Genomic DNA, 24665 nt, shown 5'->3' on the forward strand with positions numbered 1-24665 from the left:
ATATAAGGAGCTCGCAGTTTAGTATATTATATAGAAGTCTGTGGTGTTAATACACACGGACGTAAACATTGAAAGCACACTCAACGCGAAACACAACAATGATATCACGCGCCTCGCGCCTGCAAAGAACTGGCCTGATATTTTGAAAAACGCCGAACAACGCAAATGCAAATACAGTATAAATCGCGGAATAAAAACATATTTCTTTATTGCATCACAGGCAATTTTTTTAAAACAATACGCACAATATTTTTCAAGCAAATCTGCAAAAATTGCGACGTTTAAAAATCGCGTGTATTCAAAATAAGAGATTAACATTATCTTCGCATACATATTCCTATCCATTAAATAATTCTCTTGCAAAGAATCGAGTGGAAGAAAACGAATCGATTGATTTTTATTCCTCGCAATAATCTCTTCGTCCAGGTGTGACATATGATATAACGAGCAATTAGAGATTCTATGGAAGAAACGAGATATACATCAACAATGAACGCGCTATCGCATAACTTTGAGATTTCTACTTGCGTCAGCATCAATGCATTATCAGTCAGCGACAAATATAGCAATTTTCCTCCTCTCGTTGCATCGCTCGATCACTTTGCGGGCCGCAAAGCACGATCATACGGTCGCTTAGAAAGCTGCACACGTGCTAGTTAAGCGGCGCCCATAGGCATGTTCCGAAAATACTGTACATACGCGGGCGATTCGGAAAAATCTTTCGGGAGAAAAAAAACGATACTCGAGAGAAGCGGGAATATTTATGCGTGATTACGCGTCGCTTATCGATAATCCACTTTTTATACGCACACTAACCATCACGAGCTTCAAGAAAGAGTACTATATACATTACCCCCAATAATCTGTGTATTCTTACACACGCGATATATACCATTTTTTTTCACGCAAATTCCACACGCGATATCTCTTACGCGCATCGATATAAATACAATTCTATCACTGAAATCTCTGCTCTTACCTTTGGAAAGCGCAGAGATCCTTATAATATCTCGGTGTACAACCCACGAAGGGCACACGTGAAATCGAGTCACGTCAAACGCACGAGCCCGCTCATTCGACGTCGAGAAAACGACGACATCGACGAAATCTCGGGCCTCGGTCCGCGCGCGATTGTTGTTCAACTTTCGAAACGGGGGCGAGGAGGGGGCGAGGAAGGGGAGTTGATCTTCTTACGTACCTTGTTTGTTTAAAGCACGGCGTTACGTCCGCAAAACCGTCTCGCTTTCGACTGGCCGCGTCGTGCATGCAGCGTATCGCGCGCCCACGTATGTACGTCGTCGGACCAGAACCCGCTTGTGTCACGTTGCGTTGTACACTCGAGCGTATATACGGGCTCTCTCTCGGCTCTCTCGGAGCAGCCGGTGCGCGGATCTCGATGTAGACCAATATAGACGGCCGGCCCGCGCGTGGACCAATCGGACGGCGAGTCGCGACGGGCGGGGATGTGGCGTGATCCTCGGTGACGTCACGCGGCGACCCGCGCGATCGATAACTCGAAAGTCGACGTATGTAATGCGTTGCGGCCAACTTTACGCCGATCCGGCACCTCGTCGCCGACGACGCGTCGTAATAAATATGTATATGTATATTTTTTTTTGTTTGTCGGGGTTTAATTCGCGATCTCTTCGTCGACTCGATGTTAAGTAGCGGGAAATTGGTGCGAATGCGTGCGAATTGGATGATTGAAAAAATCGATGAGGACCAAAACATTTCACCTTGGCCCCGATAACGATCAGCGCTCTCGCGTTTGAATGGCTGTTATCAGGTGAGCCTTGATACGGAGTAAATTTATCGACGGCGATAATTTATCATGCATCGATCTCGTCTGTCTTTCATTATTTGCATTATTAATTATTATTATTATTATTATTATATAAATATTGCGTGCTGTGTACTTGTATAGGATTAGATGTTAATTGAAAATTAATTGAAATCTAGCACACACATATTTACACATTATACTTTGAAAATTTTGTAAATTAAAAATACTTTTGCGTACTATACAATCGTAAAAGGATAAAATGCATTCGAATGAAAAAATGTTTTTTTTAGACAATTAATATTGAATTTTGATTTTAGATATTGTTTGTAGATATCTGTAAGCGATCAAATGTTAATTAAATATTAATTAAAATTCAACACACACATTTACGAAAATTTAATAAATTAAAAATACTTTCGTGTTTTTTTTAAATTGTTTATAGATATTTATAGGGAATTAAATGTTAATTAAATATTAATTAAAATCCAGCATACACACATATTTATGACAATTTTATAAATTAAATTGAAATTAAATTTAAAATAAAAATTTTATAAATACTTTCGCGTACTATATAATCACAAAAAGAGAAAATGCATTCGAAGAAGCGAAGAGAGAGAGTATGTCTTAGATAATTTATAGTTCTTAGATAATTTATACATACTTGTAGGAGAGATTAAATGTCAATTAAAAATGAATTAAAATTCGATGCCCACATATTTATGAAAATTCTATAAATTATTAAAAATATTTTCGCGTACTATAATTATAAAAAGATAAAATGCATTCGGATTGTGAAAAAAAAATTCTTTTTTATATTAATTGTTTAATAAGTATCGTACAATAAATATTGTGTCTTAGTAATAGCATCAGGAAAGAGAGAGAGGTCTACGATATAATTTATAAAATAAAAAGAAAATGACGCGATTTCATAATTCAATCTTACTAGTAACTTTTATACATTTTATATGTATACAGAAAATATATTTACTTACATCAAATAACGAGAGCAATTGTATACAAAAAAAATTTTATCTTATCACTCAAGTTTTATCACTCGAGAAAAAAACTTACTCAAAATAAACGAATGCATCGATGTTTGCAAAGCAGGGATGTTTGTACTTGCGCACAGTAAGTTTACTCTGGCACGTGATATTAACGTTTAAACTTTATTAAAACCAACAACAATAACAAGAGCAATAACAACAAGTCGATGTGCCTCAAACAGCCCGCAGAGACAAACTGCATCTCTCGCTCTTTCTCTCTTTTCTTTCTCTTTTCTCATTACAAAAAAAAAAAAATATCAATCTGCCCCGTCTCGTGTCGCACTAGCATCGTCGACCGTCAGCTTGAGCGAGCACGTTTCAATGCGATCGAGGATCATTGCGGGCGTCCGGAGACCTGCGACATTAGTAAGGACATTTGCAGATAAACACAGGATTATAGTACACGTTATGATATACATTACAGTCGATGACGCTCCATGTCCAGCGCGTCACAGATCACACACACACGCATGACTCACAGAGACTGATTGCGCCTTGACAGTGCCGCTACGATCGCTAAAAGCAATGCGAGGAGACAAGCGAGCAGGAACATGGAGCACGTCGTTACCGTGACGGTTATGATGTTAGTGACACGGGAGACAACACACGTGGCATCGGGAAACGCGCCGTCAAGCTCGCACCATGTGCGCTCACCTTCGTCTCGAGCATCGCTACGCGTCGTCTCGATTCCGCTAGGCGGTACCACGGTGATCTCCTCCTGATCGCGTTCCCGCTCCTGCCTCAGGGCATCGGCGATCAGATTAATCTTACGCATCGGAGCGTCCTCGTCCGTGATGGACGCGGCGACGTCGTCGTCGGTCTTCTTCCCGCGTCCCGTCCTCCCCAGATCCTCGATCTCCCGTTCATGCTCGCACAGACTGGCCGCGGCTAGTTCCAGGTCGCGAACGGCCTTGGAGAACTCCGCGTCGGCAGTGGAAACGCTCTCCAAGTGGCTAGAACCGTCTTGGTCCCCGTCGTTGCTGGTCGATGAATTGCGTTTCGAAGGTACCCGAGTAGGTGCATCCTCGAGTCTCGAGGATCCGACGATCCGATCGTCGCTTCCTTGATCGTCCTGGCTGTATAGGGTAGAGCTGCGCGTGCTAGCGCTTTGGTTCTCGACCTCGGAGCTGCGTGACGTCCAGGAATTCTTGCGAGCGGACAGACGACTGTCGCGTAGGCGGTCGGTCGAACTGTCGAAAGCCTCCGCCGCAATTAGCCTAACATTCTCGTCCACCGCGCAAAGATAGAAATCAAGGTTGCTGGCTGCTGGCGTAGTTTCCGACGCGGGCCTCGAGGAATTCGCAACCGAGAATGCGGTCGGGCTCTGCTCGTCGTTGGCACGCGCATTGCGTTCTGGGCAATGACTACTTAGAGAACGTATAGGAACGCTCATTGAAGGTTCGTCGACCCCGAGTTTGACGTCAAAGTCGTTCGGCTTATCGGTTGGCATGACGGCAGAATCGTTCGACGACTCGATCAGTGGCGTCGAGTCGCCATCGTCGCTTTTTATCAAGTTGACCAGATCTTGGCAGAGGCGGCTATATGTGGTGAAGACCGTTTCCGTGTTGCGACTACTCTCGGGCATCGAGACGTTAGAATCCGAGCCTAAGTACTCGTGCCAAAATTTATCGTCCAAGACGCTCGTCGAAGACAGCATGGCATCTGACAGCTTTGCGATATTTGGCTCCTTCTCCTTCTTGGGACTTGGCTGCGGTGAGATACATAGCTTCTTCCGGTACGCATTCGCCGCCGGATGATTACCGTTAATGTCGGTCTCGCCTGTAATCGCTGCTGGTTCCCTTCGCCTATGCGCTGCGTCGATATCGGATAGCTCGCCATCGCTTACAACGCGTCTGAGATATTCCGGTCGCTCGGTCATCGAGGCCAAGTTGTTCGCTGCAACATTCTGTATTTCGTCCTTGATGGTGTCGAGACTGGGTTCGCGTCGCAAGTGAATTCGATCCTGGTTGATCAATCCGTAGAGATTGGCCGACAAGGACCTGACAGCGCGTTTCTTCTTTAGGCCAGCTCGCGGCTGCTCCCTCGAGACGTCGATTCTGTTCTCCCCAACGACGTTCCGCGTCGCGCCAGCGTCTTTCCTGAGGGCTCTGTAAGCCAAGTCATCCGTGACCACATCGGGCTCGCATTGCGGTATGTATGGCGAGCGTGGTTGTTCCGGTTTCGTCGGTGTCGTGTGCAAGTAATCGCTCTCGGTCGCTGTTGCAACCGGTCCGAGCGGTATACCGAACGGCGGTTGCGGATCGATTATTCTAAGAGTGTTGTTGGCGTGATTTATGCTGCGGAAGACCACGTCGTCACGCATCACATCCGGTTCGTCTCGACGGGACGGATAGGTCGACGGTAGACGCGCGAGATCGTTCGCCGAATCTCGTCGCGAAAGAACGGGCGAGGCGATGAGGTAGCTGATGTTGGACAAAGTCGATTGTCCCGCGATGTCTGACAGTGACGTGGGCCTCTCCTTGGGATGCATCCTTCGATAGGCCATGTCATCCTTCGTTCTGTCCGGCGAGTCCGGAGTAATCACGATCCCCGCGTCCAACTCGTTTTTAGCTTGCTTGAGACTGAACTCTTCCATACTTCGACGTTCCGCGCGATCCAGCAGGTCTTCGTCGCCGAGACGAAGGCTGTTGTATATCGCTTCCAGCTCGGATAGAGCTTCCTCGAGATTCCTCGAGCTTCTTCGTCTATTCTCCAGGTCTTCCTCGGTCGGTGTCGTTCTTATATTGTCTTTTATTTGGTTGTTTTCAGCATGATTATCGACGTTACAAGGAGATCTTCCAGACGACCAATCGGACGATGCAACAGACGCGTGCGATGAAATCGTCTCGTATTTATTCGATTCGCAGATGTTCGCTGATTTATTCTTGGCCTTGTACGCGCCGTAATTTGCGTCGATGCAATTGAGTTGATCATTGCGAGTGTTTCTGCGTCGACATCTTATCGCTTCGCTTTCCTCGTAAGTCGACTCATTCGCGCGGTGACGACTGCAGTTATATTTATTATTTATGCACTCCAGCGAATTTCGAAACTCTGCTTTAGGATTTGGCGAGTTTTCCACCTCCACTTTATCGCGCCAAGCGAGCTCGTTGTTTGATCCATAGTTTCCCAAGTTTCTCCAGTTAGGTCTCGCTATGTCTCTCACGATATTAGTCTTGCGATCCTCTTGCTTAAAGGAATTTGGCACATGCTGATGTCTGTTCATCGGATAGGAACTGTATCCATAATTGAATACGCGGTATCGGGGATCTCTTGGCGGTGGCACAGGCGGTTGGCTGTCCGGATCCATCGATCGATGGTCGATAACATAATCGAACGATTCCGAATAATGGCACGCGTTCTTCGTGGGATATGTAAAGAAGTTTCCAGCTCGATTGTCCGCGTCTCCGCTGATATGCCGCGAAATCTTTCCGTAAGCGTTATTCTGATTCAAGTCTGTGACATATTGTCCGGTAGAATATCTTCTGTAATCGTTGAAAGCTTCATTCGGGTTCGGCAAACCTGCGTGCTGCGGATCCCGAAAAGTCTCCACGGAGGATCTCTGGACCGGTAACGCCCGACTCGAATTTGGAAACGCACCGAATCGACGCGGATGTGCAGGTGGGCGACACAATCCGTTTACGTCTGCGTAAAGAGCGCGCTGCTTATCTTCAGTACGTTCCAAGGAACACTTCTTGTTGTATGAATCGCTTAAGCTATCACAAGTACCGTTACCTTCGTCCCGAGATAAGCGCTTGATATAACGCTCCGTTCGAGCAGCACGCGTCTTTCTATTGCACATATTGCTTCTCTGGCCATTTTGCGCGCCGTCTGCGTCGTGAATCCTGTTCAACGAATTGTTGGATCTCCGACAATCCTCGTCGGAACTGCTCTCGACGCACAGATAATCCCTTTTTGCTATCGCTCGAGCTTTCAGTTTGTTCTTTCGAGTCTTTTTTCCTAAACCGTCCAACGAACCGTCGCTACTACGGGAATGCAACGAATCCCGATGTGAATCTGTTGAGGGACGGACGTTACTTTCAACTGTCATCTTCTGTTTTAAATTATCCTCCATCGAATGAAGAACAACACCATCAAGTTGTCTGTTGAGCTTGGTGAGCTTTTTCGGTGTTCTGTTACAATATACAATTTCTTCATCATTAGAGGAACTATCGTAATCCCTTATTGAGGATATTCGACGCAGGATACCACCTATCGACCATTTCTTCTCCTTCTTTTTGTCCGATGCACCAGATACTGCATCGCAAACTGGCAAGCGTCTTGTTGGAGGCAGAAGACCATCCATTCTCAATATATCTTTCTTGCGCAACCTCTTTTTCTCCATTATGAATACCAGCAAGGCTCTTTAAATTTAAAATACCTGCAAGAATTAGAATATATAATAATGCGTTACAGTGAAATAGAAAAAATATGATTCTATCATTTCCAAAACAGAGAAATACTACGTATATTGATTTCAAAAATCAACTTGTAATATTTACTAAAAAATAAATCATAAAAAGACCGCAAAATTATTTATGCAAAAAGGATATAGAAATAAAGAATGTACAAAAATTTATATATTAAACATACATAAAATTCAAGAGCGATAAATTATATATTAAATATTCTCATATATTCAAAGTACATGCACATTCGTTGAATATTAATAACCACGGTTTCTTTCCCTCGATATTACCGTTTTCTCATACATTCTTTTCCCAGTTGAACGTCCGTTCGTAAACATACTCACTCGACGACATTCTTAGAAAACGTCAGAGGCCCTCGATAAAGTTCGCTCTACGTTAGTCCCGATTAAAAATACACGGCCATACCTTGCTGGGCGCTAACCTCCGATGTCGAAATCCGCGATTTCTCTCCTCCGTCCGGTCCAAGTCGCGAATGATGAGTCAGCGCAGATATCGGATACACAATCATCGGAGACTCGGCGACGTTGCAGCTGCGAGCGCAGCACAATAAGTGAGGTCAGTATACGTCGTCCAGCCTGCCGATAAACACGATAGCGACGCAATCGCGCAGCAGCTCCTAGCTCCTCGTCTTCTCGTCCCTCTCTCTCTCCGTCCCTCTCCCTCCCTCCCTCTCTCTCGGACGGTCTTGACAGCTCGATTGTCGCGCGCGATAGCTCGTCCACTGGTTACGCGCGACGTCTCTCGCTGCTCCAGTTTCACTGATTCGCCAGCTCTCTCAGCGCCGAAAGCGGCGGGAAGGAGGCCCGAGTGACCTCGAAACAGCCATCCTCTGGGCGCGAGACGACAAGACGGCCATTGCTACGTCGCGTACGCGCCACCGTGCGTAAAAGTCACGACGCTCCGGACGGTCGCTGGTGGACTCGCGAGACGTAGCGAGGCAGCGATTCGTTCTCCGGACCCCACCCATGCTCTGTTCTCCTCGCGATCCCATGCGTCAAGCCCTCGCGCGAGCACCCACGCGCTGCCGCGCGCTTTACGTGACTAACGCACTGCGTGGACTGCGTTGATCTGATCCGGTAGCGTCACGTGTGCCCATCCCCTCCACCGTAGACACCGTAGCAAGAATAGATTGTACCCCAGGTGAAGTCCAGGTAAACAGGCGGACGAAATAAGAGCGGAATTTTCTTTCTTTTTCTTTTTCGCTTTTTTTCGAACGCGAAAATTCCGGAGCTCTTCTCCTCTTCTTACGTGGTTCCTCCGAACGCGACCTTCGCGCTCGAGATCTGTCATTATTTTTATCCGATCGAGTAGAATTTTATACGAGATATTTAAGTGTTACACGGAATAATCAATCGCAAGTAAAGCATCTAAGAAAATTAAGTTTAAAATGTATACTTTTTTTAATTGTATAATTCAATTTTCATAATTTTATGAATAATTCATTTTTAAAAGTAACGCGACTTGCATATCTTTTATATTTGTAATTAAACATTTTATCCAACTGCAAAACTTGTTGCTGTAAAATCGAGTATATTTTAAAAGATTTTATGTTTCCAATATCGTACGCTAGTTTGCACAAGCTTATATACATATCATCAATCAAATATCTTATTTTTCAATAACTTATTTTTTATCTTATTTTTCTTTGGAGATTAAAATTATCTAAAACAATGAATTAAAGTTCTTTAGATGATAAGATATATTTATAGCACAGACACAAATATTGTCATCATCACGTTCATTGAAAACCGATAATGAGAGAAATCTCTCAGGGACGGTGAACAAGATTGAGAACAAAAAGTACAACTGCTGTGTGAGTGTTAAGCTTTTTCGTTTATTGAAAATATCTCTGTAAAACGTGTGTATATTGTGGCCGGGCGAGGTAAGCCGACAATACCGAATCTTCGACAACGAAATGAAATCGGGTAGCAAACGAAGAGATACGGTGAAGACATTGAAAACAATAGAGTCGATCGTATTTTTAGTATCTACATAAGTAAAGGACGAATCAACGATGCATTCGCTCTTACTTTTTTTCTCTTTAATCTTATTATTAATTATATTATGTATAACAAAGCGGTAACAACTTGTTGTTAATTGTAACTATTATGATAATAATCGTTTACTTTATATAATTACAATAATATAATGTGTAAGGATCGTTAACTAATCGATAACAAACGAATCGTATCCTCCTCCTTTTTCTTCCTCCTCTCTCTCTTCTTATCCCCCCCTTCATCGCATCCTCTCTCCATCATCTTTGTCGCTTTCCATTTTGACCCAATATCGATCGTTAGCTTAAATCGTTTTATAATTATTACTCTTTATTTCCGCTCATCCCCCTCTCTTTTTGTGTATTAATTATTTAACAACAGTTTTTTTTTTATCCTCTTATTATTTGCTCTTTAATTTAATAATCGTAGTAAATATAGTAATTATTTATAATATTGTGCAAATAACCCATATTTTTTTCTCTTGTTATTTTTATCCTGTTAAGTAGTAATGAATGTCATATTCTTAACGGAGGAGCTTCTCTGTGTTCTCGCATTTTCCTCGCGTGCCTCGTCTTGCGCGCGCGCGCACGCGCGCCTGTCCACGTGTGCGTTACGCATGGACACGCGCGCGTCATCCGGTCCGCGTGTCCGCACCAACACGCGCGAGCACGCACACATGCACACACGCACCCTCACACACACTCGTACACACATGCATACGTACGCAGATTTTTCTCTTTTTTTTTTAAATGGACGATCCTTCGCGCGTTTTTTTTTAATGTTTCGACAGCTAGCTTGTTAAAATTGGATTCTTAGCACGTTTCTACCTATAGCTTGATGACCCATGGCAGTTGCTTGTTCATTTATACTGGCCGACAGGCTCCGTAGCTTGACACTTTACAATATGCTTTAGCCCAGCTCTAGGATTTTTGTTTCATATTTATTTATTTATTTATTTATTTTTTTTTTATTTCATTAATATCATTATTTATTATCTCACGACGTAGGATTAATGATTCGAGAGTATCGAGACACTACAAAGCCCTTTTTGTTTGTTGCTATCCGTTTAAGAAAATTTTTTCGTGCATTTACGATTAGTTAACTTAGTTTTCTTTTATACAATACGTAACGGCAGTATCGTCCTCGGAGAAAGTACGTTAAACCTCGTCTTACCTCGCTTAACGAAGGAAAGCCCTATTTTTTTTTTGTTATATCTTACAGCCGTCGTCGCGTAAAAGCTGGTATTTTTTTAATGTACACTTTGAAAAAAATTAACAAAACTCAACGAAGCACACCACGCACGCTCTTCCACCCCCCTCCCCCTAGCGACATTGTCTTGTTCCTCGTCGTCGTAGTCGTTGTTGTCGTCATTGTCGTCGTCGTCCTTGTCGTCCTTGTCATTATCGCCCTCGTCAACGTATCGATCAAACAGCGTTTTTTTCCCACGTGAAACTTCCCTTCCGCGATATCACCGAGCAGCTCTCATGCAACCCTCTCCCTCGCTCCTCGAGCAACTCTCGTGTAATATACATTTCGGAGATAGAAATGCGGGAGGACGGCGAAAGGACTGCCTTTTTAAGCCAAAAAAATGAGTTCATTAAGATAGAGTGGAGATTAACAAGAAACTATTTTTATTCCCTATCCCTCTTGCTCTCTTAGTGACGATAAAACGAAGAAGATGATTATTAAATCGCCAGTAATGTGGATATATGTGATATAATGTATATTATATAGTTGTTTAATTATTGATTTAATTATTTATTGAAGCGCGAGACATTTTTAAAAATTCTGAAAAATATTTGCACGCCTTTCGACACAGCATTCGCGTATTTTATTGACATTCGCAATCTTTTTCGACGGACAATTTCTCATCTTAAGATATATGGTCCCCTCGCAGTCCTCTTCGATTCGATGTCACGGACGGAATGTTAATCTCAACGTCGATGAGAAGACGTTGCGATCGAATTATTGGGGAAGTCGCGAATAAACGCGCGGCGCGCGTTATAACATTCCATCCTTCGACGAATCGACGCATTTGCCGAGACACTACTTCAGCCTACTTTTAAAGCGGATGGTCCGCATTTCAAGATTATCTCAAGGCGAGTCTCTCAAAGTGAATACGTTGCGTAACCGATTTTTTTTTATATAATTCTATCGTCAGCAACGAACGCTCCGATGAGATCTCTCTGATTTAAAAATTATAATTATTTTTTATCGCAAGCTCCATTTACAAGTCACAATAATCATGCCAATTCGAGTGTTCCACGTAAAACGAAAACATTTCCGACACATTCTAAAAACTATTCAGGATGTTGTCCGACAAGTTGTTTGACATTTCGTTGATTCATCTCGTTTACGTCGACCTATCGCAGACTATCCAAAGTACAGAAATAGAGAATGCCTCTACTCTCTTCATCGCGTGAATCGCCTTCTTTCTTTCACTTTGCGTGACTCGTTCGAGACGAAATCGTGAAAAGCGAAAAACCATGCAAGCCATGCATGCTCGCCTTCAGCCGCTCGTCTCTTCATCGCGCGCCTCCAACCGGGGAAGAACGATGCAAATCGTCGAGGAGGCGTTTCCGAAGATTGCGGCCGCATTCGTTGGACTGTCCATCGCAATAAAATTTAAGCCTGTCCTGTGCATACAAATCTACATCGGAACACGAGCACGTTAGACACGAGTGCTCTAGCCAATTAAGCGCTCACAATCGGAATAAGCTTCGCGAGACAGGAGCTTAAACGTCCCATCGGCGGATGCGTTTATGTCCTATAAACGATAAAGTTAAGTGACATTTAGATCATCTGCTCTTTTCCTGTTCTCTTTACGTCTCTACCGAGAAGATAGTCTCTACGAGAAGAGAATTGAATTTACGTTATTACGCAACGTTGATTCACGTTAACCAGTGTTTGTCGGTTCGATGTAAAAATATTTGTACGCGACAGGCCGTAAAGTTTCGCGTCACCCATTCATCGTTTCCGTATCGACTTATACATATACATACACGGTTGTCTACATAGCCGAATGTACTCGCGAATGTAATGTCGAAAATATTTATTATCGTGAGAGAGTACAAGAGCGATTTGATTATATTATATCGAATTATTTGCACGTATTACAACACGGGAGAGGAGGCCAAACCGATGACAGGGCGGGGAGGGAGTCTCGGGGGTACGGGACAGAGTGAGCCGGACGGACCTTTTCGGATATATTTCTCGATACGTACTCTTCGATATTTATTGGAGCAAGTTTCAATCTTCGATTTGTCATCGTCATCGTCGTCGTCATAATTGTCGTCATTGTTGTCGTCGTCCATCGAGCTTTCAAGACGCCGCGATTCCGAGGGACAACGTCGATGGCGCGAGACGCGATCGATCGGTTCGGAAAAACGCCGAAGGGGGGGAGGGGGAGAGAAGACCGATAATATATGCGCGAAATGTCATAGAGAGCGACGACTCTTCTCGAGCGAACGAGACGCAGCTGCGTTTTCGGAAGCGATTAGTGCCATCCTGATTAGATTTTCCTCTGAATTTTTTCAGAAACGCATTTTTCTATTCGGTTTACACGATTAATAGTCTAGTGTTCAACCTACGTTCCCATGTTACGACGAGAATCCCTCTTGAATCGCGAGAAAAAAAAAGACATAGTCTCTCCTCGTGAGTGCGGACGGCATTATTAATGCTCCTGAATCATATACATCGCCGTCGCGAAGAATTATTTTTATTGTGCCTTGTAAAAAATACTTTCAGCCTCGTGTGTCTGAAAAAAGCGACATGAAATTTTGAAGCGCTAAATATATTTCAAAATTAGGAACATGCGTTCTTCTTATCGTTTACGTTACGTTTTACTTTCGTATAGAGATAAATTTCTTCGAATATTATATGTTTCCTTTAGAATATAATTTTCACACATTTATCTTTTAATCTTAGCAGTATACATTTTAAGCGAGCTTAGATTTAGAATTTTTAAATGGCCAATGTAAAAATGTCGGACAATCCGCGATTTGAAATTCGTGCATTGCAAATAAATGTAGAAAAGCTACGATCAAAACACACGATTAATATCGGACAAAGCTTTGTTCATAGGGCAATAATTCGCCGTTAGTATGAATTATTTGTACAATAATTTCCCATCGATAGATCTTATTTACGTTTTGTGTTTTTGTAAAGTGACAATTATTTATTTACGATTTGTGTTTTTGTAAAGTGACAATTATTTATTTGCCAGGCTATTTTCGAAATGTTTCATATCATTATTCATCTACAACGACATCTGCTCTTTTATGTCTAGTTGTGAACGTTATCATTGTCATTATTAGTCTCGTCATTGTCATCATTGACTGAAACAATCGATTGAACGGCAATCGAATGTGATCGACCAAGAGAGAACAGCACAAGTGAAAAGTTTTGAATGTGCGCCTAGAATTTATACAATCACGCGCGTGCCATTTAGGAAAAATGAAATATCTAATTTGATAAATCAAAAATGCACGTGTGTAATACATACTTCCGTATCATATATATTCTTCTCATCTAGTCTCTCATACCGTAGCTCAATTATTAGACGTGGCGTGAAAGATCTAGACCTATGCGTCACGATGACACTTGATACGTAAATCCTTTATCTATCCCCGAGTGCTCGTAAATCCATCAATCATATTCAATTGCATCGGGACAAGCAACATATGCGCCAAACACGGCCTTTGTTACGTCTGTCGCGGTCCTTGATCTTTACGAGGCGCTCTCACACGTTCTCGGCCAGCGAGAACGCGTTCTCCCTCTCTGCCCGAATTTCGACCCCCGTCGCCCCCACCCGCACCCGTCGACTTCCTGTCTAGAGCGCTGACAACAACGGCCCACCGCTTCCACGTCGTTGTCCCTCGCGATCCGCGTCTGTCTCCCCGCACGTCCCTTTCCTCCGCCCTACCGACCCTACGCGGATGTAGACGTAGAAAAATAACGATCGCACAATCCGCATCAACACACACGCACACGCACACATGCATTTATTATTTCTCTCCTTGTTTTTCTTATATCTCGCCGCCTACTTAAGCTCACACGCCGCGTGACCGCGATAACGCTCTTCGTCAACTCGACGAGTCGTTGCGCTCGTGTGCGTGCGAGGCGAGACGCGCTCCTCGAGCTGTCCTCCGATCGACATTTTAGGGGAAAGAATAGGCGTTCGAACAAAAATGCAACGTTCGCCAAGACAAATTTTTCGAACGGCAGGGTTTTTTATCCGAACGACTAATAAAATGTCAGAGGAGAGGAAACACACGCTGACGCTCTGTTTGTCTCATCCTGCACACACGCGTGCAACATCTGTCTATACATGTATACAGACGTACATGTATTCTTATGACAGTTGCAAAGTCATCGGTCGTCGTCATCGTCGTCACGCTTTATACCATGATACTCTCTGTGTGTGTGAATTGTTGAAACACACGTTCAAAGTTGCTCTGGTGATCTGTGTGTAGGTTGTTGCGCGAAGGCGAAATGAGATTGGTACTTATACTTCGTGACGGAATCGCGACGATAACTGCAAGTAACGCGACCACGATGGAAAGAGTACAAAGCGTGTTTCTGTCTGGGTGTGCGCATGAATGGCCACGAATTAAGAGTCGATCCCGAAATGCCCGAGACAGAGAGGCCGGACAGGTGGTTCGACGGGAGCTGCCCTATTTAATTGAAATAACTGGACCTCCCCGAGTAAAATATACGCGCCTCTTTCCATCGTGATCCAACATCGATCGAGGTCGATTGGCAACTTTGACGGACGCGATTCCGCGCGAAGTCCCTGTGTGTGTGTGCGTAAACCCGTCTATAGATTCCGCATTGATTAATCGGCCGGCCGGGACGCCGACTGCGTTACCAAAGATAACTCGGGTGCTGAGAAACAGAGAGCGAAGAGGATACATGGTTTCGCTTTCGTCAACTATAGGGAACACAAAAGCAGCAGCTTCAACTTTTGGTTGTGTGCGCGAGACGCCTCCGACGATATTAACGTTATTTAATTATCGGGAAACCGAAGTTTGTTTCTTTTTTTTCCTCTCTTTTCTTTCGCTTGCTTAAGATTGCTGTTATTCAAAAGGCACAACGTAGGGTTTTCATTATCATCCGATTATAGCGAGAAATACTTGTGCGATCCAATTCGTTTCGTGTATACAAAAGGCTCTTTCTACACGGAGGTCTTCCGCTTCTCTTCTTCCTCTCTCTTTTTCCCCCTTCCTCGATATTTTCCCCGCGCATTCTCACTCAGGCTTTTGAAGATACGCGACTCGAAAGCTCCCAAAGTGAAACACTCTCGCTACTGAAAGAACAATATATATATTTCGGAGCGGTAAAACTATATTTTACATCAGCAGTATCTCCTTGTTACTTATTTCATTAACCACGCTAGAGAGAGTTCGAATCGGACGAACAAATTTCGCGTGTGCTCCGTGTTGTGTGCACCATCGATACAATAATAATTACAATAATAATAATAATTATAATTATAATAATAATAATAATAATAATAATAATAATAATAATAATAATAATAATAATAATAATAATATAATTACAACAACCCTATGTAAAATCTCTTCAGCGTTTGCGGGTTGTGCGACGCGAGACGGGTTTACGCGCGCGCGCGCGCGCGCACGGCGATCGATTGCGATTATTCGAATAACGATACACTAGAATGTAGAATTAATTTTATTTATTCCGAAGCGCGTTTATACTACGTCGTGTAAGACTGCGTGTAAGTTTTGCAAATGTGTAAATATCTAGCTGAGAGATGATGAGACTGCGGAATCGCGCCCCCCCCCTCCCCCCTCTCTCCAACCCCTTCGGCCGTTTGTCGATCATCGGATGCGTTAAAGGTATACGTCTCTCTCTTTTCGCGCGGCGGCCTTTCTCTCTCTCTCTCTCTCTCTTTCTTATTACTATTTATTATTTTATTTTTTTTCTCTTTTAAAAAGCCAATAATATGCACTTTTCCTCGACGCGATTGCTTCGACGCGTTTAGCGTCGTGCGATTGAGGATCGCGACGCGAAAGTGTCGAAAGGGAAGGGCGGCGAAAGAGCGGAGGCACAGACAGGCAAATGGGAGTAGAGAGAAATAGGTATATATATTTATATATATATATATATATGTATGTATAAGTCCGTGAGAGGAATCCGAAAAGAGAAAAAAGGAATGTCGATTCAAGCGGATCCCCACCGTCAGGGACGCAAAAGGTTTCGCGCGCGAGATAGACCCGAGACCGGAAAAAAGCGCCAAAACGCGGGCAAAAAGAGACGCGGACACGTCGTCGACATCGACCCCGAAACGCGGAGATGCTTTGCGGAGAGAGGAGAGGAAAGGGGGAGGGAGACAATCTCCGAGACCCACATGTGAGCGTCGGAGGAGGGGAAGAGGGCGGGGGGGGGAGTGTTATATTCGCGATCCGCGATTTAATTGATTCGCGTGGCGGTGGAACGATGTGTATCCTCGATGTGACACGCGCGGCTCCCCTTCGGGACCGACGGACGAGGTCGCGGAGAGAAATCCGTGAGAAAAAGGGGCGGGAGAGGGGGGTTGTGGAACCAAGCGGCGCGATCAAGCGTTTTTCGCGCACCGTTTTCCGCGAGAGATTGCAAGCCGAGCGAATGTATAACACTACTACGCGCACGTTTCATTTCACGAATGAGTCCCCTTTCGCCTGCGAAATTTTCTTTCGCTCGTCCTCTAATCGTCGTTAATCGAAAGTGATGATCGTACGAGTCGGTATCATCGATATCACGACATCGTTAACATCATCATCATCATCATCATCATCATAATCGTCGTCGTCGTCATCATCGTCATCGTCATCATCATCATCATCATCAACATTCTTTTCCTTCGTTCCTCTAGCATAACTGCGATTTATACAATATCGTTCTTTAAAGCGAATATCGCCGCAACGGGGCTCGACGGCGGCGCCTGAGGCGTCGCGGCGTCGCGCGGGGGCGAGTAGGCGGGTTTACTGCTGTAAAACGGTGTAAAAAATCCAAACGGCGGATATAGAGATTCGCGAGATTGAGCTAATGTGTACAAGATGGTGTAGACAAGAGGTCGCGCGTCGCCTCGATGCGCGGCCGTCGTCGCTGACGCGCGCGGCTAACGCGATCCGCGCGAATACTCTTTAATCGAACGACGAGAGCAATAGAGAGGCGAGGCTTACGAGAAAAAGCAAGATGGCCTCTCTCTTTTTCTCTCCGCGTCGCGATGTCACGTCCCACGAGACTCAATATGGGGAAGTCGACTCGGGGAGGACGTTGCGACGTTCCGGCCTTCCCTCCTCGTATTTCTCCTCGCGTCTTCGTAGTCTGTCCTCTTGCTTCTCCTCGTGCATCTTGAAGCCGTGTCGCGTTTTTCGCGACATCTTCCGCGATCCGGACGCCATGGCCAAGTAAAACCGATCTTCGGTTAGTCGCGTGTACACGCAACAAAATCGGCGATCGACGAGAGCAGCGCACTTTCAAACCGGTCATCTAGACGCAGTCGCAGTCTCCTCGTGTACTTCATACGGACGCTCGTCTAACCAGCGACGTGTCTTTCTTCTCTTTCTCTTTCCTTCTCTCTCTCTCTCTCTCTCTCTCTCTCCCAACGGTCGTGGCTCGTTTAAAGTCGATTAAAGGCAACTCGTTGGAGGAATTGTTATTTATACAACTATAAGGCTGTCGATGGAGAGCGCACGCGAGGTGCCCGCCCGGCCACTACTTCGCACGAGCAGTGCGAGCGGCTGATGATGCGTGATCATCGTCGTCGACGATGTTGCTGCTGCTGCTGCTGCTGCTGCTGCAACTGCTGCTGCTGTTGCTGCTGCTGCGACTGCGGCTGCTGCGGTAGAGCGATTTTCGGCGCGCGGACGGCGGCGGTGGCTGCTGCGGCAGCTGCGACGGCGGCGACGACGACGATGGCGATCAGACGTCCGCGGTTTTCGAAGTGACACTCGGCGATCGGCTGTCTATGACAACGCGATGGCCGTTCTTCGTGACGTAACCGTCGCTCTCGACCAGCACCTTGGTCTGCCGTGCGCACAGATCCGTGTCCGGATCGTCGCTCTCCTCGCTCGGCCCGCCAAGCCGCTGCTGCTTGTGCTTCCGCCAGGCGTTCTGTATGAGGCGGGCGCAATACTCCTCGCGTTGCCGCCACAGGGTGGACGAGACCGGCTCGTAGCCGACCTCGTCGGGCCGCGCCTGGACTTCGCCTATATCGCCCGTGTCTTCGATTGGATTGCCCTTCCGTGCGAAAAAGTCCTTGGTGAGGGCGTCGAGGATATCCACGCAAAACATAAGGTCACCCTTACATATGGGGATATCCATCGACACGATCTTGTATTTATTGGGCTTATGTATCTGCAACGGGGGCTCCAATACATCAAGAAATTCCGACAGCTGGTCGTATCTGATGTACTGCGTGCCGTCCGGATCGAACTGTTGCCAAATCTCGTAGTACATGTCGTAATCGTCGTCCGTCAGGCCCTCCTGCACGTCTTCGGTGGCCTGCGAGTAATTCTCGAGAATCACGGCGATGTACATGTTGATAACGATCAGGAAGCTGATGACGAGATACGAGAGTAGATAAGCGATCCCGATCGTCGAGGAGCCGCAGTTGCCTGGATAGCCGATCTCGTTGTTTGGCTCCTGGCAGTCCTCCTCGTTTATTATACCATCGAGAACACCGTCCCAACCGGCCGATGTCGACATCTGCCAATTCGAAACATCGTATAACTTACCATGTGTCCAACATGTAATTTTTCAACAGCACTTGAGAGAAATGAGAGTCTTCTCTTATATCATTTTTAGAGATATATTTACACACATGTGTGTAAAATAATATTAGCTAAAATAATAGCTAATAAAATTTAAAAAATATACATGAATTTATATCTGTTGCAAAGTCACCTGAAATAGCAGTATCATGGACTGTCCAAACGTCTTGAAATTATACACGTCATCGAGTCCGCTCTTGTCTTTGACGTGCATGAAGAAAGACATCCCGAATATCGCGAAGATAAACATCACCAAAAATAGCAGTAGGCAAATATTAAAGAGGGCCGGCAACGACATCGCCAGGGCGAAGAGAAGAGTTCGGATACCCTTGGCACCTTTCACGAGTCGAAGCACACGACCGACCTTCGCCACTCTCACTACACGAAGCAAAGTCGGCGATACGAAATATTTTTCAATAATGTCGCTGAGCACCAGACCTGTTAGAAAAGAATCCACACTTTAGCGAATCTCAGACTTGTGTTCTACTTGAATTAATATTAAGGAAATAGGTGCATAAATCATAAAATTCATTCATACGATTCATGAAACTCTCGTGCATCGTCAACAGGTTCAATAGGTTCAATGGGTTTGCATGCGTTGGGAGTATCTAATTATCGTGTAACTAGGAGAGTAAGGTGCGCGATTTAGAGAAGCTTTAAAACGTCAAATGTTTCTATAAAAATTATTCTTTCAAACTGTAATCAACAAAATCAAACTATACGTGAGTAAAAACGAAGAAATTAAGATCGTATGTTTCTTTCCGATAAAAAAATACGCATAAACGCGAGATAAACATTTATATTAGACATTACGTTTCTCGCTCTAAGAAAATATGTGCATTATAGGTGTACAAAATCGAAAAGTTTTCGTCACAAAACTTCATGCGCGTCCTAAGGGGACTCGGATGCTTTTAAAATTCACGTTCGTAGTGTCACCATAAAAGTGAAATCATAAAAAGCGCATATCAAAACTAATTGAATATATGGAAACTATATCGTAGATTAAATTCGAAATTATGCAGTGCCTTATAAAAGATAATTTTGAATAGATGAAAAATTATTTTCGCTATGCTATATCACATTCGAAAATAGAGACATAATCGATCTATAGTCAAAAACTAAGTGAGAGCAATAAATTAGATTCTAGGACCTACTTTATACAGACCCGATCTTACCCGATACTTCGATTTACGACATTGTTGCAATATCAATTAACGCGCCGAATCGCTCGTGCAAAGCGTTACATCGCGGCAGCTCTCTTAGAGAACGTTTATTTACAGATAATAAATTTTTTTCTTACTCTTTAATAACTCTCAAGAGATATTATATTTTGTAAAATTCATAGAAATCGCAGAATCGTAGATTGCGTAACTTTAATCAATTCAATAACGGAATGATTAATTCCACGCACACAATCGTCGATTTCAAAGAATCGCATATTTTTATCGTAAATTCATTCGAGACGCGACACGAAGTAACGCTGAGCTTCGAACAATTCGAACGGGACATCAATCATGGCACTTGGTAGGATACGAGGGTCGTGGAGTAAGATACTTGGGATGGGTAAGGTAAATTCAACATCAATGTAAGGCTACGTAACGTAATGATATCAACCAGTCGTTGAGACACGAGCGAAACGTCGGGCCTGTTAGCTTGATCGAGAAGAGAGATTCTTGTGCGTGCATTTAAAAAAAGAAGAAATAGCATGGCATGCCGAGATCTGTTCTCGCACGTGAGATAGAATACTACACTACGAGTATGTATACTAAAAGGCGGAAGAGAGAAATAAATTAGATTATGATTTCTTCGTGAATCGAGAAGAAGGGAAGCTAACAGGCCATTTCTTTTTGCATATTTCGTTTTTGTTTCGCTCGGGTCATACGACTGAAGCAACCATTACGTTACATTACCTAATATTGACAATATAACAACAACAAAATCAAAGAGGTTCCACGGCTCCTTGAAGTAGTGGTAGCGCAGAGCGAAGATCTTCATGAGACACTCGCTGGTGAATATCACAATGAATATCATGTTGAGATAGTCCAAAACATTGCTGAACGTTTCGCTTTGTTGATAATGGTCCAACGTCATCGTGAGCATGTTCAGCCCGATGAACAGCATGATTATCATATCGAACTTTTTGTCCGTCACTATTTCAAACACTATCCCTTGCGGTCGCCACTGTAAAAGCCGAAAGAAATATTTTATATTAATAATTACTCAATACGTTAATATAAGCGTTGTAAATAAATAAAAAAATATTTTTTTTAAATAGCATATTCTGAAGATTAATTAAAGTCGAAAATCTTTTAATACAAAAATGTCAAAAAAGTCGCAATGTTTTCAAGTTTTCAAATAATATCACGCGAAATTTGCGTTCAAATTTATTGACCTGTGTGATGTGTATGCATAATATAACATATATATGTGTATATTATTTGTATAACTTACCCTCGGTCGAGGAATAGCTTTCAGAGGCTTCTTATTGCCCATTTTTTTCATGGCGTTGTAATATTTCTTCTGATCTTCCGTCATGAACATCTCGAGGGAGCCGCCAGCCTTCTTCTTTTGCTCGTTAAAGTTGTCGATGATCACACCAATGAATAGATTGAGGGTAAAAAACGATCCAAATATAATGAAAAACACGAAGTAGAGATACATGTAAATGTTCGTTTCACGAATCGGCTGCTTGCCGACCTGCAAATTAAGAGCGCATTAGAACATGTGATAAACAACGATAAGGAAAAAGAAGCTATTACGAGACTATACTCGCCTCCCTAGAATCGATCGCGTCATTCATGATTTGGATCCACCCTTTAAAAGTCGCCACTTGGAATAGGCACAGGTATGCTTTCCCGACGTGATCGAAATTCATTGGCGAATTCTCCCACGTGTAATTCTCAGCGAAGCAGGCGTTCCGATCCGGTATTATCTCGTAGCTGAGTGTCGTCTTGTTCACGTCGACACACTGCGACATAACAATCAAAATTCAATTTTATAACGTACCATATTTTCCGCTCATTTTTCCGATAGTTTCACAATTTTTCGAAAGGAAATTCTGAAAGTACTCGCGTAAATAAATTGCACGAATCGTTTAAACTATAACGAGTATCGATAATCTTGAAGATTGATTTTTTATATCTGTGTAATATAAAATGTATGTACCTTGTAATATTTTCCAGCAAACAGCTGCACTCCCATGATTGCGAATATAAGCCAGAAAATAAGGCATACCAGCAACACGTTGAAGATAGATGGAATGGCTTGGACCAAGGCATTAACGACTACCTATGAGAGACGAAGTTTGATTAAACTCAACGACATCACACGTTGATTAAATTAAACATTTCAGCATCTATGCTCGACTATGTGACTGTTATACGCGCTATGCACGTAGTGTGCTCGTATTTTAATAAAAGAGATTAAAAGTATACAAAATTTATTTTATAAGAAATAGAATTCTTAGAGAGAAAATAGATAATTTTTAAATAAAGAAAATTCTCTTATACAGGTTTTATTTTGGAATGAATCTGGAGTTTTTTTACAGAAAAGTGGGAAATATAAAAATTATAAGAAATAATAAAAATTTCTATTAAAAAATATATACAACGTAATTTATTTATGAGAAAATTACCTTTCATATAAAAAATATCTATAACTTAATATTAATACATAAATATAATAATAAAAAAATTAATCTAATGTTTATTTATATATATTGCATTTCTCTGTGTGCAGTAACTTTTGTGCGTGATATTTCGACTTTGCAAACATTTCTGAGTAAATCTTCTTAATTGATTTTCAAATATATGACACAATATATGAATAAGCAGAGTAAACCAAGTGAAAAGTCATGTAGAGAATTGAAATACTTTGCGATTGAAATATTCTTCAATTTGCATACACACCAAGAAATCATTCTTTCTTATTTTGATAAAAATAAAATTTATTGTTAAATAATTTGTTCATTTTAATTATATGTATATACGAATCATTACGAATCATAAATATTGACTCAAGTATTTGCGCGTATTTTTATTTTATTTCTTTCTTAATAGTGTGTGTATGCAATTTAAGTCAAAATGATTAAAACTAATATATAATTATTTTTTAATTAAATTAGTGTGAACGTGATTTTGAGTGATCGTGGATCAGTGACTGATATGCGCATCGTGTAATTTATATTTACAAGAATTTGGATATACTAAAAAAAGGAGCCACAAGCAGTTCAACATGTAAAGCGGATGCAAGTTGCAGCACAAACAAAAAGCTGACGAAAGCAAGCGAGCAAAGCATTCAGTTTCCACGTCTACCAAGCAATTCAATTACAGATATTACGGCAAAGCAATTCATATACAGAATATCCCAAGAAAAAATATATGTACAACGCTCTCTCATTTGTACATTTTTATTGCATATTTCTTAAAAACTCAATAATATTGAACTAAGCAATTTTTTAATATTGTAAAAAATGTTTTTAAAAAATAAGTCAAATTTTATATAGCTTATATATCTTATTAGCTAAAATAAAACCTCATCTTTTTAATTTTCTGTTTGAGAAACAATTATTAAGTTATTTAATATCAAAAGATTAAATATTTACAATTGATAATTATAGGATGAAAATCTTTCAGAAAGAAGTTAGAAATTCAACTGTTTTTTCAAAAAATATAATGCTTCTTTTTTCTCTTCTCTCTTAGGATATTCAGTACGCAATGTTTGAAAAAGAAGAAGAGCAAACTGAGAATTCTAGATAATTTTTCCGCGTGATTAATATGTTCCCTAGAATTACTTGCATAAATTGTGCAAATTATTCCTTGAAGAATTTGCTTAATTAAATTCACGAACAAATTTCGCAAATGAAGAGTCCTAGGGAATATATAAATCATATGTATATAAATTCCAGTAATATAAATCCTATAAATTCAAAAATCTTCGTGTGATCTCGTGCAAAATCAAAAGGCAAGAAATAAAATGTCGAGCGCCCCGAGGAGCACCTTGCAGCGAGCTACTGTAAAATAGAAGAAGTGTCAGGGCGTGGGCATGACAGTAATTACTACACCCAGTGTCTCAGCGACCTTGTGTTGCGAGTATGTGAGAAAGTATAAGTATTTGCGAGGAAGTACGTATATTCGTGATCATTATCATAGCGAGATCATAAAGGGCGAACTATCACTACGTCGCGTCATGTGTGTAGTGAGAGACGATTAAAGTATACCCTGTGTGTGTTTGTGCACCCATATCGCATATCCGATAATCAGATAAATTGCATAATTTGGCAGTTATATTTAATCCTAAAATGCGATATGAGATGTTCGTTTTTCTTTGTATGCGTCGAATTTCTAGAATGTAATGGACGCGCTTTCATAGAGTTCATGGAACGAGGTATACGGGATGCTTTCATCTCGATCTTCGCGATTGAATGTATCTTTATGAATTATTTTTCTTGGCGAAGATGAAGAAGACGCAACACGTATATCAAAGACAATGTGAAACAAAGCGCGTGTCCTTATGTATGGTGCGTGTTGTCATGAATGTGTCGGCCAATTTCATGGACGATTATCTACACGCTGTTCTGCTCCGCGCATTCGCATTTCTAAGCTCTGCTGTGCATTCGCGCGATTGCTTCTATT

The 24665-nt window shown here is 42.5% G+C and overlaps 2 protein-coding genes and 1 long non-coding RNA gene across 30 annotated transcripts in view; 1 reads left to right on the plus strand and 2 right to left on the minus strand.

Moving 5' to 3' along the window:
* The window catches only part of LOC145976588 (fatty acid CoA ligase Acsl3-like), a 31173-nt gene extending 22874 nt beyond the window's left edge, over positions 1 to 8299 (minus strand). Inside the window, exons 1-3 of one of the 4 annotated variants that reach the window (XM_083107818.1) lie at positions 7662 to 8299; positions 7039 to 7207; positions 3484 to 6959 (exon numbers count right to left, since the gene is read on the minus strand). In XM_083107818.1, coding sequence (XP_082963944.1) covers positions 3484 to 6959; positions 7039 to 7207; positions 7662 to 7764 — 3748 coding nt within the window. In that variant the 5' untranslated portion in view covers positions 7765 to 8299. Of the gene's footprint in view, positions 1 to 1198; positions 1404 to 3483; positions 6960 to 7038; positions 7208 to 7661 lie in introns of those variants that run through there. The other 3 variants (XM_083107823.1, XM_083107820.1, XM_083107819.1) reach the window with 3 other exon arrangements.
* LOC145976591 (uncharacterized) lies at positions 1370 to 22589 on the plus strand. The gene is made up of 3 exons (XR_014440281.1): positions 1370 to 1786; positions 22215 to 22460; positions 22544 to 22589. It is a non-coding gene; the product is annotated as an uncharacterized LOC145976591 (long non-coding RNA).
* The window catches only part of Para (sodium voltage-gated channel paralytic), a 46987-nt gene continuing 31392 nt past the window's right edge, over positions 9071 to 24665 (minus strand). For 24 of the 25 annotated variants that reach the window (XM_083107812.1, XM_083107804.1, XM_083107815.1 and 21 more), the window contains 6 exons: positions 22198 to 22320; positions 21806 to 22000; positions 21484 to 21729; positions 20943 to 21213; positions 19166 to 19470; positions 9071 to 18967 (listed from right to left, as the gene is read on the minus strand). In XM_083107812.1, coding sequence (XP_082963938.1) covers positions 18182 to 18967; positions 19166 to 19470; positions 20943 to 21213; positions 21484 to 21729; positions 21806 to 22000; positions 22198 to 22320 — 1926 coding nt within the window. In that variant the 3' untranslated portion in view covers positions 9071 to 18181. Of the gene's footprint in view, positions 18968 to 19165; positions 21214 to 21483; positions 21730 to 21805; positions 22001 to 22197; positions 22321 to 24665 lie in introns of those variants that run through there. The other variant, XM_083107807.1, reaches the window with a different exon arrangement.

Source organism: Camponotus vicinus, unplaced genomic scaffold (genome assembly GCF_025532165.1).
Source record: "Camponotus vicinus isolate PSW18456_S1 unplaced genomic scaffold, iyCamVici1.0 SCAF_9, whole genome shotgun sequence".
NCBI lineage: Eukaryota > Metazoa > Arthropoda > Insecta > Hymenoptera > Formicidae > Camponotus > Camponotus vicinus.